The 14743-nt window shown below is 42.1% G+C and overlaps 1 protein-coding gene and 1 long non-coding RNA gene across 5 annotated transcripts in view; one reads left to right on the top strand and one right to left on the bottom strand.

Moving 5' to 3' along the window:
• Window positions 1-10348, bottom strand: SNAPC1 (small nuclear RNA activating complex polypeptide 1). 2 transcript variants are annotated; one of them, XM_069783221.1, is made up of 10 exons: window positions 10178-10348; window positions 9342-9501; window positions 7952-8092; window positions 7370-7474; window positions 6166-6324; window positions 5648-5722; window positions 4923-4985; window positions 3810-3948; window positions 2410-2490; window positions 1-510 (listed from the first exon to the last, which is right to left on the bottom strand). In XM_069783221.1, the coding sequence occupies exons 1-10, from the start codon at window positions 10303-10305 to the stop codon at window positions 479-481; spliced, it is 1083 nt and encodes a 360-aa protein (XP_069639322.1). In that variant the 5' UTR covers window positions 10306-10348; the 3' UTR covers window positions 1-478. The 2 variants fall into 2 exon arrangements, with proteins under 2 accessions (XP_069639322.1, XP_069639321.1); XM_069783220.1 differs by having other exon boundaries at window positions 1-513; window positions 10178-10347.
• Window positions 10349-10812: 464 nt separating this feature from the next.
• LOC138685394 (uncharacterized) overlaps window positions 10813-14743 on the top strand; it is a 36606-nt gene continuing 32675 nt past the window's right edge. For all 3 annotated transcript variants that reach the window (XR_011324615.1, XR_011324614.1, XR_011324613.1), the window contains exon 1: window positions 10813-11370. This is a non-coding gene — a long non-coding RNA (uncharacterized lncRNA). The remainder of the gene's footprint in view (window positions 11371-14743) is intronic.

The following is a 14743-nucleotide window of genomic DNA, read 5'->3' as shown; positions in this document are numbered from 1 at the left end:
TACAGTGTGGAAAATAATTTATTGTACTAATTTTCAACAGTCAGTAACCTTAATTTTATGTTCAGAGATAAAAGATTACAAACATGTCTCTCATATGGGCAAATATTTTGTGAGCTGTTCTTTTAACAGTCTCAGCTAAAACCATCATTGCACATCAACATGAGTTCCAAGTGATAACTCACATTGTACAAGCTAAATACAACAAACAACCATCTTCTCTTTCCATCTCAAACAGGGAACAGCAACTTTGTCTCCCACAAAAAGCATTCACCAGGCGAATAAAGGCACCAGATACTGCACCATCATGAGACAGTTAAGGTATACCAGTCACTACCAGTATTCCAGTATCACCTGTGGTTCTGGTCCCAGACACTTCTTGCTGTACATTCAAAGGCATCCAAGACAAGAACTTTGTGTTACCTCTGACATTTATGTTTTGTCATTAAAATTAACATTAGTGCTTCTCCAACTGGATCCTCTAACATCTTCTTTTCCTCTTGGGGAGAGATACTTCTGAAAGCAAATAAAGAGATTTTTCTGACAAGCTTTTCAATCTATCTTCCCTCATGGGAACGATTAAGGTAGAATTAATTCTGCCCAGCAAAGGAAATTAATTAGATGAGCTCTTGAGATCTCCTCCCAATCCCCCTCCCCATGGTTTTAAATATGAAAAAAAAAACCCCACCAACTTTCTAGATTCTACAGCACACCGTCATTCAAAATATCAATTAAAATTCCATTGATGAACAAAATACTGTACTTCAAAACTTATTCAATCTTGAGAGCTTTCTGCTCCTCATGAACACTTTTAAGATTTCGTTGTGAGTTTGACGAATGGAATACTCACAAAATTAAGCATAAAATACCTGAAGAGATTGCTTATGGGTATTTTTAACATTTCAGAATGCTGGCATTCTGGGAAATGGAGAATGTTCCTGATTTAGAAAGAAACTTTTTGTCCACAACAGCTTGAAGGAAAGTAAGTACGTACAATATTAAATACACCACTGTGCCTTCAATCTGACGATTTAAAATTGAATGAATTCACATTATCTACAACCAAGGTGATCAGAGAATGTAGTCTCATTTCAGTACTACAGGATGCTCTTTTACTTTTAAAAAGAGAAAATATAAATGTGCTACCTCACTGCAAATGTATTTTAATAGTTATCATGCTCCCTTGCATTAAATATCCTTCCATACAACTTTGGATAGTAAATTAACTCCAAAAGATGTACTCCTCACACTCATCTATGTCATTAAAGCTTTACAGATGTTGTACTTAACTTTTTGTTTCCCCTTTAAGCAACCTAATTAAATCCTACTCTGTCAGGTTAAGAACCAGTATCTCTGGTCTATCAAGTCTGCCTTCCACTACGTAAGCAAGACCCATTGGTTTTAGACTAGCTAGAACTGCCAGTGGAAATCATGCCTTTAGCTGGCCAGCTCCTCTCCCAGGAACACTACCTGTGTTTGAGACATGGCAGCAGAGCAGTACTCCAGGCTCTTCCCAGAGCACAGCTAAATGAGGTACCTCAAGATAAAGAGGATGCAATTTTCTTTGTGCAGTGTCTGTTCTGTGGTGCTTACGTTCTCCTCAAGCAATATTAAGAGCAGACCCTGAAGCTTCTGAGTTGCAGAGCAGTTCAAGATCATCTAACATCTCAATTTGTACTACATGCATTTGATCCATCTGTAGAGCAACTCCACACTCAGCTTTGAAAAACCTACTTTACCATTCATTGCTTCCAAATAAAAATTACATTATTTCCAGTAATGTGAGTGACAGCAAAGTCATTCACTCTTCTGCTGCGGTTCCCAGAATATCTACCCCATCTATGTCGGACAACTTCCAATACAGCAGAGAATGCTATTACTGTACACGTATACTGGAACTTAATCCTTGAAGCATTGCCCAACTGAAACTAAGGCTAGAGGAGAAACTTCTATGTCCCTTCACTTCCACAAAGGTGAAGGCAGCAAGGGCTATTCTGACCTCGAGTGCACGTTACATAAGTTCCCATAGTTACTAGAACAGGTATCTTCTGTAAGTAGAAGAATGACCAAAAAAATCACTTTTCCCTACCCATTGGAACTCTTCAAGCCAGATTTGTATTACAGAAGAGTAAGTCCCCTTTTAACTGGACCAGTTTTAATTCTGAACACACGATAATGAAATAAATCTATGTAGAAAAACATGACCCTCAGGATTTGCCACCATGTGTGTGCTCACAACAAAGTCTCAAATCAAAGCTTCAATGCAACAATTTACAGGCTAAAAACTAATCTAGCTTTTGCAAGGCAGCAACACATGGTCCAAAATATCAGCTTTAGTTTCAGAAAAATACAGCATAGTAGACAGCTATTAAAAAACAAGTCACCAGTTTGTTAGAATTTCAATCGTTGTACCTTCTTCATCTGAATTCTCTTCTGTGATTATAGGCATCCCAATATGCCGAGTAACAGTTTCCTTTGCCACTTGCATTTCACCTGCAGATAGATTTTTAGGAAAAACTGTCAGCTTTTTTTTTTTTTTTTTTTTTGCTTCTACATCTCAGGTCCAGCAGCTAACAGGTTGTTCACTTGCTGCTGTCTTAACTTTCTAGACAAAGGCTGTAGAGAAACACCTACATTTCACGGTACTTTCATACGGCTCACTAAAACCTTCAATAACAAGTAGTTAACACTACAAGTTTAAAGCATATTAATCACCAACTCCAGTCAGTACAGAGATAATTCAAAACGCCCTTATTCCTCTTCAACACTTCATCTACTGTTTTAAAATGAAGCACAGGCAACATTGCCTAATGCTTACCTCTGAAGAGGGATGATTTTTCTCCGTAACTTTTTTTCTAGCAGAAGCTACGCAAGTCAGAAAACAGAGCTTGGAACTTTGAAACGTTTTAAAAACATTTGCTCCTTAAAATTGTTTTTATTCCTAGCTAAAATTATAATGCTCAGGAGAAATAAAATAGAATTACAGAACAGAACCACAAAAACCAAGTCACAGGTATATAAAAAAACCCCCTCCTGTCAAGAAGGGAAAAGTTAAGTCTATAAACTAAAAACATGTAGAACTTATAATTGCAATGCTGATATTAAGGAAACAATTTGAAAAGAGTTTTGAAACTACATCAGTTGTTGACAAAAGATTTGTATTCACATGGAAGTATTAAAAATTTCAGTAACGAACAAAATAAAGAGTACTGCAAGGAGAATGACTGAGATGATAGCACAGGTACTAGTCTTACAATCATTGTCATTAAGACATCAATATCATTTTCTCTTCAGAAATATTAGAGGATATTCCTTCAAGAGCTCAAGAACAGAATAGAAACAGGGAAGGTTTACTTTGGATGTCATGAAGATAGTACGAACTATCAAAATTATCAGATAGGCTGATTTTCATCAGAAAGCTTCAAAAGCAGAAGCTATCTGTCAGAAGAAGAAACAGTTAGACACATATCTTAATCTCCAATATGTTTGTTACATGGCAATAGGAAAAAGTTAAGACACTGCCACACAGGACATGCTTCTCCAAGGTCATGCCTTTCCAGATAAAAATTAGTAGGACTATACAGGAGACTTCAGATTAACAATAAACTGCATGCACTCATATTGTCTTTCTACCTGACCAGAGTGTGGAAAACAGACAAAAAGGTTCAATATGATGCTGGCATCACAAAATATTTCTTTAATCTTCTATCTCCACTGATCAATGGTAACAACAAAACCAGCTGCCTCAGCTAGCTAAGCCATGTATAAACTTCTGCAGTCTCTCCAGGTTCACAAATGCAATGCAGAAATACCTTTGATTTCCAAAGAATCTCTTCTTGCTGGCTGTGGTCTCCTACTGTTTTTTTTACTTCGGCTTGGAGATTTCCCATAATTTGATCCCGATTCAGAAGATTCTAATTTTACTTGACGATGTCTTCTGGATTTGGAAGCCTAGAACCCAAGCATACACATGAATGATACAAAAAAGCTAAACTTCTACAGCCAGATATTCCTGTATGTCACCCAGTACCTTACAAATCAGCAAGGACCAACTTACATGTCAGGGTGCAGAAGGGATGGAAGGGGAAGGGAGGGAGGGAAGATTCCCACTAGTTACTACTGATCTTCAGTTTTAACAGGACAACACCCTTCTATGATTAGTGGGTGTATCACTTAATATTCAGGTAATTGAATATTAATTTATTTTCAAACCATTTTCTGTTGGTATGAACCTACACCATGTTGCACACCACTATGGTCAAGCAAAAGGAACACTTCCGAAAACTGTTGAACCATAAAGCCTCTTTACTGTCATATTTTGCATAGGTGCCTAGAAAACATTATCACTGCATATTCACAAGTCTGGACTGTTATACATTCCAGAGCTCTGTTTCATTCAATAATGCATTTTTCAACATGAGATTTTAATAAACAGGGAAAGTTGTGATGTTTCTCATAGGCCTGCTACAAAAAGAGACAAATCGTCAATATTTTTAAAGTAGCAGTTATTGAAACAAGGTTTCCAAGAACTTCCAACAGACTTTAAACACCCAAGTGCTATTTTTGCAAGCATCTTCAGAGATTCAAATATCTAAGCTTCAAGGAATTTGAGCAATTAAACTCAGAAGTATTTTTATTCCATCTATTTAAAATTCCACCTACTTAAACAGAACATAGACATTGAAAGATACCTTGTATATTAAAATCTCCCAAGCATAGACCATATCTGTACTGCTTCCACAAATCTAACAAGAATAGTAAGAGCTTCAGGTTTCCCCAATGTGTTAGGAAAACTAGAACATTCAAAGGTTGAAATAGAGTGCAATTTTAACTCATTCCTTTCTGACCCAGCATTTACATTAAACTGGTACTTAAAATTGTTCTTTAAAAATAAATACATCCCTATGATCAAATTTTATACCTACCTCAACAACTGCAGAGTAAGACCTGTACTTGATTCTAGCCAGTGCATTTGCTCTTTCAGAACCCTGCAAAGAAACAACGGGATCAGTCAGAGAAAGTTTTCATACTCTATTATAGCTGTATTGAAATGAAATATCACATCAGACAATCACTTGAGCAATCTCTCACCACACCTGTAATTCTATAATTAGAATTAGTTCTCTATAATTAGAATGCTGTTGAACTGTTACTTAAAAAAAAAATAATAATTTCAAATTTCATTAAGAAGGCAGACCATAATTTTCATTGCCTCACTGTTACAAAGCCAGGAGGAGAAAATCAAATTTGAAACTCCACATCTTACTCAAATTCAAAGCTGAAATAAACAGATAAGTACAATTCGAGATAATTTGGTAGCATAAAAAAAATGGATATTGCATTTAGTTGAAATTCCAAGAGGAACCATAAAGGAGTCTGGCCAAGAAAATATAGCTCTTTCCCCTCCTTACCTGAAAGAGACTTTTTATTACGAGCATCCAAGAGCTACCACAGCAGTGAATGCTCACAGCTTAACAGAAAACAATGTGATTTAAAAACAAACAAACAAAAACCAACCAGCCCCCCTAGCTGTTCCTGGAACTTACTTTGACGCTATCAAGTCTTGACATACTGCTTAGCCTGTGATCTGAAGTCAAAACACAAATAGATTTGGCCTGCGCCATGTAGCAAACTAGTTCTTTCTTCTTACCTCTGATTCTAGCAAAGTCCCTTCTTCCTTTTTGCTTGGTATTTCATCACTTTCTTTGGCATTTAGGAATAATTTCTGGGAAAAAAAAAAGGTTTTTTAAATGTCTGTCATATACAAGGCAGCTAAAATCCACGAATTGTGAAAAACAAAATGAGTATTTACACACATGTCCATTTTCTTCATCGATCTTACATTATGGCCTTTCCTTGATCCACAAATAAGAGGTATTTCATAAGATCATTCTAATATTGCCCATAAGTCACATCTTCGAGGGCTTACCTCTCAGCAATCATTTACAGTATCACAGAAGCAGTACCACATACAAGTCCATGTCCTTCCCCCCATACTGTAACTCTGCCTAGGGTTTTACTCATTCCATGTCTTCAGTGTTACAGTTCCTTCTACTTAAATCTGAGCTTTACAAACTATGTTCACAGGTAATTACACCAAGAAAGACAGTTCTTACATGTTCATACAATCTGTTAAGTTGCCACAGCACAATGGTTGATATGACCTACCATTCTGTTTTGCTGCCATTCCTGATGTTCCAAAGTTATGTCTTTAAGAGTAACTACAAAGTCATCTTTTATCAAGCTCAGTGCCTTGTCTGGCTGGGATTTGTCAGCTGAAATGACACACTTCATTTTCTGATAGTGGTCGTGAATATTCATCAGTTCCTAAAATAAAAAAGATACTCTTTTCAGGAAAAAAAAAAAAAAAAAAAAAAAAAGATTCCAGCAGTAAAGCAATATTAGTCCTCAATGAACAACACCAGTGTTATACAAACCATTCTAAGGAGACTGTGGAACTAGCAGGAGTGTTAGAAACAGATTCTGTTCAGATCAGTTCAGTTTTAGGGAGCCTAGCAATACTGCTACCTAGCACTGTCCCATCAGTTCACCAAATAAGCAAAAGAAGAAAGAGTATCTTGCATTATTAAACGAAGAAGGAAGTCTCAAGTGATACTCAGGATCCGTGTTCATAGAGGTCTCATTCTGATATGGTCTATTTTCTTCTCTTTGGAGAAAGCATTTTACTTCCTCCTTTTGAGGAAGCAGGTCTCCTCACCCTGCCATTTCACAGATTACTGATTTTTGTACCACTGTAGTCAACCTTAGTGATGATACATATTTGCTAGCAGCAACTGGAAAAAAACTGTAAACAAGGATCTATTACTGAGTCATAATGAGCAATAGAAGAACCTATAGGCAGCTTGAATTACTCCATTTTTTTATAAAATGTATTACATATTAAACAAAACCAAGTTTTAAAAGCAGAAATAAAGGTTAGAGAAGGCTATAAACTTGCAGATAAGTAAATCCATATTATCACAAGTATCAAGCCTCCAGCTGCAACCTGCAGACATATCAGAACACACATGCTTTCCCTCACCCACTATTTTCCATTTTTCTCTCCCTAAGTGACAATTAACCATTTATACCCTTTCCCTTTTATATCTTACCAAGGCAAAACCACAAAACATTAGAGCATATTTCAGTATTGAAAAAGGTACCACAATTCTTCGAAAATAAATGCCGTGTTTCTGAGAGTTCAGTAAAATCGCTGGCACAGACTATTACCCTAGTCTGCGTTCCAGAAGAAGACTTACAAAGGACAAGACTGTGCTAATTCGATAAGTTCTAGCCCTTGGACAACTGAAGAAGAAAAACAAAACAAAACAAAACCAACAGTGATTAATCTGTAGTTTAAAAGTTACTGTACCTCCAATACATCATTAGTGATGAGGTTGTTTACTCTGTTACTTGGGTCCTTAAATTCTTCTTTGAATTCATTTTCCTGAATCTTCTTCTTAGTTCGGTAGTTCAGCTAAAGCAAGAGACAATGCTTTGTAACCTAAAAGCAAACTTAAAACGGCACCTCCTCTTGAAAATTCTTACTGCATATTCAACCATCAAGACATGCTGAAAGGCATAAAACCATCTCATCAACAATAGCATGCAGCTTTACTGTCAAGTGCCCAGAGTCAGCACTTTTCAAAAATTATTCCCTAGTCAAGAATTTAATCCAGCACCCAGATTCAAGAGTTTGACATTTCCACAAATTATAGGACATCTCAAACCTAGTAAGAACATTAGATACTGAAAAAATATTTTCAGGTGAGAAGCATGCTACATTCAAACATCCTCTAAGCTTTACGTCACAGACCTAGCTACATAAAGCAAAACATTACATTTCAACACAGCCTCAAAGCTAAACTAAATACTTGAGTGCTGTTGAACTATCAGCCATTGAAAGCTGAAGATATTTTATTAAAAATGGTAAGTCATTAATGCAATAACTCACTAGCTTTGGCATTGCTGTAAAATGGAATGCTCTGGCAAGTCGCAGTGTCCTGAAGATGTACGCTGCATCATAATGCTGGGAGTCTATCAGATCCTGTTGAAATCTCTGGATTTCAGGCCAATCCTTCAGCGCGATTCTGATCTGCAACATAACAGTTGTACATTGTCATACCAATCTGCATATTTCAACACATAAAAATTAATTCAGCTGACTGCTGTGATCACGTTATACTATGTGCAGCACTTGGATGCCTAGAGTCTAACATGTCACATGATCACAGAAGTACAGAAAGGATTCTACTATACCATTTGTTACTACTATTAAAATATTATGCAGATAAGTTTATTACACTTGTGTTAAATATTCTCACTGCAGTTGCTTTTTTTGACAGTGACATGGAACGCAAGCCCTCTGACATTTGAAAAAGTTAACTCTTCACATTCCAAGATGCCTGAAACAATAGACATCCAGGAGACTCACTCACTAGACGATTAGGAAATAATACTCACACCATGATTTGCTGCCAGTGAAATACTCATAGAAGTATCCTTATCTTCTTGCTTTCCTTCCTCTCCCATGTAGTCTGCCCAGTTCATTTTCTCTCTACCTAAGTTAGCTTCTTTGATAATTCCCAGACTCTCTAACAATTGCTATATAACAGTGGTTTTAAAATTCCCTCAATTCATCTCCATAAAAGGTACTGACATCTTTGAAGTTAAGATAGGAGATGTAATTGCATCATTGTACAGTACTTAGACTTCAGTTTCTTATTTAAAGAATTTGGACTCAACTGTGCATATGCACACAACATACAACACACAGTTTTCAATTAAACCACTTCTCCTTGCACTGAGTTTCCAACTTCTTTATATACTGGTCTCCTGTCCTAAAAGCAGCAAGGAGACATATCATTCAGGCGTTCACCCTTTCAACCCATTTACAAATTCCACTTCCACTTCTGGTTAACAGGAACTGGAAATAATTCAGCCAGTCTTCATTCTTTTGAAATTCTAAGGAATAACTGGGGATGTAATGGAGTCCTCCATGGAGCTGATGAGCACGTTCTCTAATACCATTTTGAAAGCTCGTCTTGTTCATTGTTGAACAGAGAGAAGCTTCCTCTCTGGCAAACAAGACTTCTGAGATCACAGCTACAATTTAGGAGGCAGCTACAATTTAGGAGGCATGCACAATACTTTAGTCACCACCACGTCAGTTCTTAAACCCAAAGGTGTTTGAAAGGCTACCTTTTCCAAAGGGACCATCTGGTTCTAAATATTTTAAGAAAGTGAGAGAAAATGCCCAACCCCTTTATGATGACAAAGCAGACAGTTATACCACATATCTTACATCTAGCATCTCCTGAGAATAAAACCTCAAGAGCAATTACCTTTTGTTTTGGCTGGCAAAGCTGTGTACTATAGAGCCCATACAAAAGGTAGAGAGCACCAACTCGAATCTGGAAAGCGTACGGGGGCAAGAAGTACTGCTGTGCCAGTTCTAAAGTCTTCTTTGTGAGCTTATTCCTCTCCAGAGCTCTTATTCTACCACTAAAGTAAACAAAAAGGAAGCATGTTGAAGCAAGTAACTATGAATGTGCAGGCTTTAGAGAATCCATAACGCAGAGACAAGTTTTAGGTATTTTAAAACATATTACCATAGGGCTCAAGTTCTGGGAAGTCTTCAAAGATGGCCAGACCTTATGCTCTCACACAACACTACACATAATTCCTTCTACTAAATTAGATGTAAAGTGAAAAATGAAATACCCTCCAATCACATTTCTAACCTTGTATCACGAGCGTTGCATCAAAATCCCTGAAGCATCAGTGTTCAAATCACATGCGCTAGTAGCGTACAAAATAAATCGAACTAGTAACTGTTTTTCAGTATTACACAGGGACCGAGACTTCATTGCCTTTTACCTATGCACCAGCCAGGCAAACCCTTCCCAAAAACTATGCCAGCAGGGAAACACGGCTCACCAACACCCCCCCTTTAAGGTCCTCCGCGCTACCAAGGGGCAAGCTCAGCAGCGGGGATCTGTGGGCTTTGGGAGGGGGAAGACAGACTCCCTGAGGCGAGCCGAGCACCGCGCAGAGACAGGCGAAAGGGCGGCCGGCCCCGCTGCCTTTCAAGCCGGTGCCGCTAAGGGCGACTCGCAGCGGGTAGACCGCTGAGGAGACGGCCCGGAGGCGGCTGGGCCGGCCGGGACTCCTCACTCACTAGAAGATGGTGTGGAAGCGGCGCTCCCGCCACAGCTCGGCGAAGCGCTCGAAGCGGACGGTGTCGGCCTCCTGGAAGGCGCCGAGCAGCTCCTCACAGTCGGCCTGCAGCCCCGGCACCGAGCTCATCCCGCCGCCGCTGCTCCGCGCACTCCCCCGCGCGCATGCGCAGCCTCCCCACCACGCCACCGCCCCCCGAGGCGCCTGCGCCGCTTCCCCGCGCATGCGCAGTCCCCGTTGCCGGGAGGTGCCGCTGGGGCGTCTCCGTGAGGGACGGGGCCCGGGGTCCCGTCGGTGACCGGTAGCTCCTTCCGTCCGCCCCGGGGGGCGGCTGTCCCTCCTGCCCCACGCCGTGAGGGCGAGCCCGGTCGGCGGGAACACAGGCCAACGTACCCCTCGGCCGGCCCCCGGGGCGCTGTCGGCGAGCGGCCCGGGAGGAGGAAGGGGTTTAGGAGGGCGGGAGCGGCCGGCGGGTTCGGCCGGGCAGCCGTCGCCCTACCGCAGCCCCGGGGGATGCCGGTGGGGCTTCGGCGTTCCCAGCCCCTGTCCCTACAGAAGCCTGCCCCGGCGAGCTCGCCGGCTCGCAGCCCGGCAGGCCCGGGAACGGCGGGGTCTTCTGAGGAGAATGTGGGGGGGTGAGGGGGGGCTCGGCAGCGCCGCGGTGCGCCCGCGCTTCGCGGCCGTGCAGACGTGACGCGCCGCCACGCTCCCGGCCAGATGTGCCCCGCGAAGGGCTCCCGGCTCCCGCCCGCCTTCCCGCGCTGCCCGCCGCTGCCGAGGGCCGGCTCGGCGGCTGCCGCTTCCCCTCCCACCCCCTTCCCCAGCGCTGCTCGGCGGCTGAGGGAAGGCCTGTTTCCGCCTGAGCGAGCGCGGCTGGGCAGGGGATCAGCCCGGCGGCCGTCCCCTTTGAGCTCAGGAGCGGCGTGCCGCACGCTCTCCCGCATGCAGGGCCACACGTAGGCGGCCGGCCGAGGGCGAGCCGGGCGGGCGGGCGGGCGGGGAGGGGGCCGCGGCTGCCGAGCCGCACGTAGGGTGGGTGGGCGCGGCCTCGCCGGCGGCGCGGAGCCGGGCGGCGGGGGCTTCCCCTGCCCCGCGTTCCCCCCCCACCCCGGCGCACGTAGGGGCGAGCAGCTGTAGCGAGGCGGCTGGGGAGAGGAGCGCCGGCGTCGGAGAAGCCCCCGCGGCCCGGGGTGAGTACGGACCGGCGGCAGCGGGGGAGGGAGGCGGGCGAGCGGCGGCTCGGGGCGGTGGCGGCGGGGAGTCGGGTTTTGGAACGCCGTCCTCTTCCCCGGGAAGCCCCGCAGCCCCGCGGTAGTTCCCGAGAGGGTTTTTAGGGACGGGGCTTGGGGTTTCAGGGCGTCGGTGCCGTGACCGGAGCCCGCGGGTGGAATCGCTTTGTGAGGCCGGAGCCGGGCTGCGGGCAGCCTGCGGTCTTGCGGGAGCGTGGCGGGGCAGCGGCGGCAGCACCTGCGGCTGGAGAGCGGGTCCCCGGTTTGGCAGGAGAGCGCCTGAGTGCTTCTGCATCCGTGGGGGGACGGGGGGCTGTGAGCTCGGCTTGCGGGAGGTCGCCCCGGCGCTGGCGGAACCTTAACGGGGGAGAAGCGGCGTGTAGAAAACGTAGCGAATAGGCGTGGGATGGCGCGTTGCGTGCTGCCTTTAGGGTGTTCGAACCTGCAGGAGTTTTGCACTGTGACCAGGATAAAAAATTCGCATTTCGCTTGCTCAAATGATCGTGCGCTGCAAAATAAATTTTAAATTCTGCTGGCTCTGGTACCGTGATGTTCTCCAGTTCACCATTAGCGTCAACTAATGGATCCAAAGGTCTCTCCTTAAAGCTAGGCGCTTCAAGCCATCAGCTCCTACGATGACAGTAGCTTCCACGGTGCTTCAGGCACAAAAGCATCTTTCCGTATTTATTACATTTCCCAAAAGATTGCTGGAATCCAACTTTTAGCTGCCTTTATAGATGAGTAGGAAATGAATGTCCGTTAGCTAAACAGCTGTTGTCTTTAAGCACCACTGATTGCTGCTGTCATTGATTGTAGGAACAGAAGCATTAGCAGAGCTGTTACACATGAACTGGACAGGTTTTAGCAGCTGAAGGGGGAGAGCTGCACCTGCTGGGTTTTGGTTTGGCTCGGCTTTTTTTATCTGAAAAGACAAGACATTTTCATCTGTCATTTGGATTCATGTTTAGAGATGTAGGGCAGTGACCCCGCTCATCCAGTATGTGACCCTGTCTTCAACAGATTGTACTGATTTTGAAACGGAATGCCAGCGCTGTTGGGAAAACAGTTATAATGTACTGCCCCCGATGGACTTAAGCATTCAAAGCACAAGCCAGTTAATAACTGACACATCATGGAGCAAGGTCAAGCCAAGCCCTACTTAGTTACAGGAGTTATCCCATAATTTTAAAAGGAGCAGAGGAGCTTAGCTCTGCCATGATGTGCGGAATTTGTAAAGCTTGAGTGTGTTTTCTGATTTTTGTATTTTAAGTGTGCAGTGAGTGTTGTGATTTCTCAGAGACGGTGTTTCAAGGAATGCTAGATGGAAAATTTTTTTCTAAGGCAGGTGGGGCTGCATGTCATGACACTTTCATTGTGAAAGATGATGTAAGATACAGTGAGGATGAGGCTGTTGTGCCCATATGTTAACGTCTGCTAAGTCTTTCCTTGAAGAAAGTTTGGCTTCAGTGTAAAGAATGAAAATGCAGAAGAATAAAAAAAAAAGCAACAGGGTCTTTTCATAGAATTCCCCTTCTGTGGTGTATACAATGAAATACAGTGTCAATTTTTAGGCTAATTAATACTCTTCTTGATAAATTGTGTGTTTTCATCTAGTGCTCCTACAGATTTTTTGTTAGTACATTTTAATTCTTAATAGACTGCCTTCCAAACTAAAAAAAAAAAAAAAAAAAAAAATAATTAGATGATGTAAGAAAGAGTGTGCTCGTTACTGTATCTTCTTCATATTCTTATTTAACTCCTAAACAAAAGGATGAAGTTCTGTTTGCCCCATTAATTCCTAGCTTGTAAGTTGCAAGTTAAAAAGCCATTTATCCTGCATAGATATAAATAACAGTGGGTTCTCCAGTTGCACATGGCAAAAGACTTCTTTTTTTTTTAAAAAACCCAACCTTGTATGATTGTATCACAATACATTTTCAAATTGAAAACATGAAAATAAATGTCTTAATGGATTTTCATGAAAATAAGTCATGGATATATTTTATTAAATAGCATATTCACACTTATGTATGTACAAACCTATTGCTAATACCAAGTAACAGGATCATACTCTACTGTGACAGCACTTGCACATGCCTTCTGCTTTCAGACTTCCCAACCAAGCAAAAACATTGCAAAAGATTTTTAATCTGTGTAATAGGAAGCAGGATTGATTTAACAAGACAGCAAGAGTCACAGGTTTTTGTCAAGTTACTTGCTTGTACTGAAAGCAACTGAAATCGCCTCAAGATGTCATCTTGCATTCAGACTAATTTCTGTTTTGTTACTGAGGGCATTCTTGATATGATTACTCAAAGAGGTTTCATAAACATTTGCTGTCTCTCTAGCTCTGTATCTGTTGGTCTCTTTACTTCCTACAGGAAAACCTACACGGTCCCTCACGTCCGTCTTATTAAATTGCATGCTTAACCTCTTTTGTTCATGCATGTAGTCTACTTAATTCAGGTGGGATAACTGTTGTGTCCAAGGTGAACAGGATTCAGCTGTAAGGGCAAGACATAATTTATAAATCCTTTTGGAAAATAGACCACGTGCATGCTTAGTTTCTGACTTCAGCAATAGGTGAGACTTCAAACATGCGAGGAGTTTTAGTTACACTGCATAACTAAGTGAACTTAGTTATTTAGTTCACTTTTTTTAAAGTGGTTTTGCCATCTCCATCTTTTAGAACAGGGGTGATGGATGAACAGAAAGATCACAGATGTCATGAATTAGAAACAAACCCTCTCTTTTATTGAATTTTATACTGTTACACAATCAAAAAGAAATACAGTCACAAGTATGTCAAAATGTTTCAAGAGAAATATCAATTGCAATACGTTGTACTTGGTTCCAAAAAAGAATTCCATTAAAATATACCACTTCTTAATGAGAGAATACTGCTATTATTCACAAAATCTACCATACTGTATAAATCCAGTAGCAAACTCTTTAACTTTTTGGTAACTTGGCAAGTCTTGCTCAAGGTAAACAGGGAAGCAGAAGGAAAATGACAAGTCTATTCTAGAATTTGGATCAAAAAAATCAGTTCTCCAGAATGGAGCTTTCCAGGGAGTCAAGTGCCCAATTGCTAATGGTATTTTTAATGAAAGCTGGATACCCAACTCACATGAATTCATATGAAAATGGTATCCTACAAAGTACTCCTGGCCTGTGAAATGTTTATTTTCATGCTGGACAATTACCGTATGAATAATGTGCGTAAGTGCAGTGACATTTGAGATGTGTGTTCTGTTCAGTAGCAGCTAATCAGCAAGGACGGGAACAGAGGGTTGACCTCGGGTATGTCCAGCCTGGCTGACAGTGGTCAGGTACTC

The sequence above is a fragment of the Haliaeetus albicilla genome, chromosome 5 (assembly GCF_947461875.1).
Source record: "Haliaeetus albicilla chromosome 5, bHalAlb1.1, whole genome shotgun sequence".
Classification (NCBI taxonomy): domain Eukaryota; kingdom Metazoa; phylum Chordata; class Aves; order Accipitriformes; family Accipitridae; genus Haliaeetus; species Haliaeetus albicilla.
Note: the sequence above shows the minus strand (reverse complement) of the source record. Positions and strands in the feature narration are given on the sequence as shown.

Excerpts from the sequence above, each read along its gene's own strand:
- SNAPC1 (XM_069783220.1), bottom strand. The coding sequence starts at position 10,305 with ATGAGCTCGGTGCCGGGGCTGCAGGCCGACTGTGAGGAGCTGCTCGGC. Across the intron at positions 6,325-7,369 it reads TCACTAATGATGTATTGGAG|GAACTGATGAATATTCACGA; the intron begins GTACAGTAACTT and ends TTTTTATTTTAG. Across the intron at positions 4,986-5,647 it reads GGACTTTGCTAGAATCAGAG|GGTTCTGAAAGAGCAAATGC; the intron begins GTAAGAAGAAAG and ends GTTTCTTTGCAG.